Source organism: Ambystoma mexicanum, chromosome 3p, assembly GCF_040938575.1.
Source record: "Ambystoma mexicanum isolate Mex_15411 chromosome 3p, UKY_AmexF1_1, whole genome shotgun sequence".
Classification (NCBI taxonomy): Eukaryota; Metazoa; Chordata; class Amphibia; order Caudata; family Ambystomatidae; genus Ambystoma; species Ambystoma mexicanum.
Window position 1 is genome coordinate 849,251,733 of NC_090925.1, and position 4,713 is coordinate 849,256,445.

At 46.6% G+C, this 4,713-nt stretch overlaps 1 protein-coding gene across 1 annotated transcript; it reads left to right on the forward strand.

Moving 5' to 3' along the window:
• Window positions 1-509: 509 nt before the first annotated feature.
• On the forward strand, window positions 510-1,415 carry LOC138579993 (taste receptor type 2 member 40-like). Its single transcript, XM_069650224.1, has one exon. It carries the CDS (start codon window positions 510-512, stop codon window positions 1,413-1,415), a length of 906 nt encoding a protein of 301 aa, XP_069506325.1.
• The last annotated feature ends 3,298 nt before the right edge of the window (window positions 1,416-4,713 follow it).

Below are 4,713 nucleotides of genomic sequence, written 5' to 3' on the forward strand. Positions count from 1 at the left end.
TCGAGGCCAGGAGGGAGGAAAAGAGGTCCACCCACTAAGAGAGGAAGGAGGTGATCTGACCAGGTGGCCGATAGATTGTACCCACGGTAGTACAAGGTGTAACACATTTCTATTTAAGTAAATAGGGACAGAGTGATATAAAAAGTTATGTCATACTGGCAAAGTGCTAATAGAGGCTGATAAGGATTTTGCTTGTGGTATAACAGGAGTTACATGTCCTATAATATTAAATAGTCGAAGACTGGTTGTATGCAAATCAACTGTCTTCATTGGTTAAAACGACCCCTCTGTTCACTCAATAATTGAATATGCACAGTGTGATGCACACGTTGGTAAAAAGATGGAGAATTCACGCTAAACAATATTGTCTTTATTTCAGGTGACATCTTTGGAACTGATGATCCGGTCCATCTCACTTATGGAAAAGCATAATTTCACCTTAAGACTGAGTGGCTATTGCTATTAAAGACGTTGAGATATTCAATGATAGCAAATAGCGGACACGCAGGATGCTCTCATTTTTCACTGTCTTGTCAATGGCAATCCTTGGGATGAGCACAGTGACTGGGATCATAACGAACATATTCATTGTGGCCGTGAACTTCTACGCCAGGGACCCAGGAGTTCGGATGAATGCTTGCGACCTTGTAGTCTGCACACTGGGACTGTCCAACGTTGTTTTCCTGTGCACCATGACGATCAATGACTTCTGTACATTTATGTGGAGCGATGGGTACTTCTCTGATGGGATCTATTCCATGTTCAATGTTCTCATCTTCTTTCCCATATTCTCCAGCTTTTGGTTCACGGTCTGCCTCTGTGTCTTTTATTGCATTCAGATCTTAATATTTACTAGCCCGTTCTTCATCAAGTTGAAGCAGAACGTCGCCAAGGTGGTGCACGGGCTACTGGTGTGGTCTGTGTTGACGTCCCTGGTCATCAGTCTTCCTGCAGCATGGAGTTTGGACAAAGAGCTTAGTTGGAACACAACCACTGACCTTACTGGAAATATTACTCTGGTGGGTGGTGTACCCAAACTTAACCTTTACTATCTATTGTTCAGCAATATAATTGGATGCACTGTGCCCCTACTACTCGTAAGTATCTCAAATGGGCTCATTATACAATCTCTCTGTGCCCATGCCAAACATATGGTGCAGAGTTCCTCTTCCTCAAGCACGCCGCGCAGTGAGGCTGGGCTGCGCGCTGTTAAGACTGTAACGCTGCTGTTACTCCTTTACATCACATTCTATGTAGCAGAGATACTGATGTTCATAGACATGTTCCCTCCTACAAGCCCATGGTTCTGTGTGTGCTTGATTGTGATTTACCTTTACTCGCCAACCCAGTCTGTCATCCTGATCCTTGGTAGCCCCAAGCTGAAGACCATGTCCTGCAAGATGCTCTGTCCCTAGTGGTGCAGAGAGAATACACTGCTGCTCAAACTAAGGGGATCTTCAGCAGTCCTCTTTCATCTTTCAGGGGTCTGCAATCTTTGGTTCCACAGATGTTTTGCACTACAACTCCCATCACTTCTAGCCAGCAGAGTCAATGGTAACGAGTCTTGGCAGACGTGGTACGAACCATTTGGTGAGACAAAGGTTGCAGACTCTTAAATTCACCTGTTAGATTCACCTTTTCACTCACAAAGATTACATTCTGCTTCTTTGGTTAAACTCGTTGTCCTGCAGGCTATCCGATGAGAAAGGTATTTCTAAAAAGATGGAATTGGAGGGTAACAAATACATTCCGCACCACCATTTTACCGTCATACATTTTTGGCAGGGAGATTTTGGTGCTGGTTCTTTCATTCTCTGTAACAGGTAAAAAGTTGCTAGGATCTGAATATCAGTTTATAGAGCAATGTGCTCACTTGTTCGACACAGCGGCCCGGGCTGACTCTGCCCTTCATCGCCCTGAAGTCGATACATTCAGTACCACAAGTGGGAACTAATAGTGACACCAACGATTACAGCCCTTAAAAGGTGAGGGAATCTGGGATGAAGCACTATATTCATCACCAAGTAATGATAATATTAACAATAATAAATATTATTCAATTATTATTATTAGTTATTTGTATCTGGTGTTTGGAGGGTATTAGGTAATAATGCCCCGATACATAATGTCACTGGGAAGAGCCATTGGCAACATTATATATGGTGACATTATGTATGGGGGCGGGTTGCGGGGATGTCCCCTGCTCCCATAATAAAAAAAAAGAAAATAGGAGTTGCAGGTGTGTCCGCCGCAAGTTCAATGTAATTATGTCTCCGCAAAAAACAGCAACTTTTTTGTCAGGGGACATTTTTACGTGGAACTCTTGGGAGGAGGTCAGGAAAAGCTGCAGCAATTGTTGAACGGGTAAACACAGACAATCCATTAAGAGTCCAGGGGGGCACATGAAATTGCAGCTGTGGGGTGGGATAGTGGAGAATCTGATATGTGGGATGAGGTTCAGTAATTTCTTCCAACAATGGTAATGCCATGAATCACGAAATCAAGATCCCTCTTCTACTCGATTTCTCGCATTGGTTGCCTAAACCTTAAACTGGTTTATTTTTTTCAGGCACGTATTTTATTATAATCTCCTTCACCCAAGATCTCCATGTGAAAAATACAAAACTAAAAAAATGTAAATGACCTGCCCTTACCTTTTCACCTTCACTCACTTTGATGATTTACACCAATGCCCATCACTGATCCTTGGCCGGTGGATCAACTTCCCATCAAGCCTGACCATGGATGTCTCTGTGTGTAGCCTCGCAGTGGAATCACAGCAGAAACAGACAGAATTCCATTCATTCAAAGCTCTGGAGGCCAACCAATGACCTGGAGACGGTCACATTCTACTTTCACTGGCTTCTTCCTGGGCTTTCTTCTAGATATGGAATCGAACTCAGAATCCCAAACACCAATAGAAAACAGGCCATACGTGTTCCTCGCTCTCTGAAGCAGGCAGGATATGGAAACATCCCTAGGCCACCCTTGCACTGCTCTGCAGGGCGGCTGCATTCTACTTTCCCGGATTTGCTCTTGGATGTTGATTCAGACCATGAAACAAAGTCCTTATACAAATAGTTCATGTCTGGGTCTGGCAAACTTGCACCTGTTTTACAAGGCAGGCAGTATTCAAGAACATATATGGTTCCACTTACTCTCTTGGCAGAATACATCTCACACAATATTACAAGGGGACAGCGCACGGGTTCAGGCTGCCATTGAACATGCACATGCAGGGCCAGTGTTACCTTTGGCAGCCCCTGGGGGAAGACACCAAAACTCTGTGGCCCCCAACCCCCTCCACTGTCACCCCCCACCTGGATCCCTGAGGGCGGGGAGACTCAAATTTGGACTCTCCAGTTAATGCTGGAGTGGTGAGTTAATCACATCAATAGAGTGCAGCTGTCAAACCAGCATGGGGCTACCTTTCAAAGGCTGCCCCATGCTGGTTTGACAGCCCTGCTGGATTGTAATACAAATCACCCCGCTCTAGTGCTGGCGCTGGGTGTGCCAGCATGAGAGCGGGCACCTTGCATTATAATGAGGCACCTGGCACACCTTCACCCATCACTACAGCTCTGTGGAGCCCTCGAAAGACTTCCCGGAGCTGGCGTGGTAGGTGGGCTAATGTAGCACCCCGGGTTGTCACCCGGGTGGCCCGGGCTTAAAGCCAGCCCTGTGCATGTGTGTTCAGTTAGATTTGAAAAACATTAACAACGAAAGCCGGAGCTTAATGAATGCAAACCTTCCTTTGCTAAATGGAAGACTTGTCGAAATAAGGTTGCAAGCAATCTCTGGGGCATGCTGTGAAGTTGGTAGCGCAATGTTGATCTGGGGCAAGGAACATGTGGCAGGGAATATGTCTGAGTGTTGAATGGGTGTGAAGGCTCCTGGATAAACCCTTCCACTCTCTGTGAGATCAAATAGCAGTGCAAAAACCAAGCCAGATGAAAAAAGTGTGAGGAATGGAGAGGTGGCGCAGGAAACAGAAGGTGGCAAACACAACAGTGCACTATCGGCACAGGGGGATCAGCCAGTGGAGAAAGGGGGGTTGTTGGGACAGGAACTGTGGTGCGTGTGGGGAAACGGAAAGGTGGTGGGGCAACAGTAAAATAGGTGGACTGGGAAAACAAAAAGGCAATAGGCCTCATTACGAGTTTACCAGTAAAAAAACAAGATTACCGGCATGCCGGTGCAACCGGGTCCGTGTAGCTGCCAGAATCTACGGTAGATTCCGAGTCAGTGTGCATGCGCATTCTGGCATGCCGGTACGGTTGCACCGGTAAGGCCCCCCAAACCCTTGATACTGGCATCATTGATGCCACAGGCACCGGGACCGGCATCCTCCATGCTGTAAGTACTGATACCCTGATGCCGGCAATACCGGCACTGGAAGCAACGTCATTGCATCGGAATGGGAAATGCACCAGTTGTCATCTTTAAAAAATGCAATCCAGGGGGCGTGGCTAAGCGCCGAAGAAGATGGCCGCCTGACCGCGCTACTCCGCCTCATAATTTTCTTAAACAAATGCATTAGGCATACTTATATATAAATAAAACTTACCTTTTTCCCTGCACGTATCCCGCGAAACGACTGGAACACAACCGGGTGTTTTTCAGCGCCGTTCCGAACAGCTGGAGGCGCCGCTCGGCTCGCAGCATCGCGCACTGACAAGACTCCGAGAGAGTGTGGAAGAAGCGCCGCCCTGC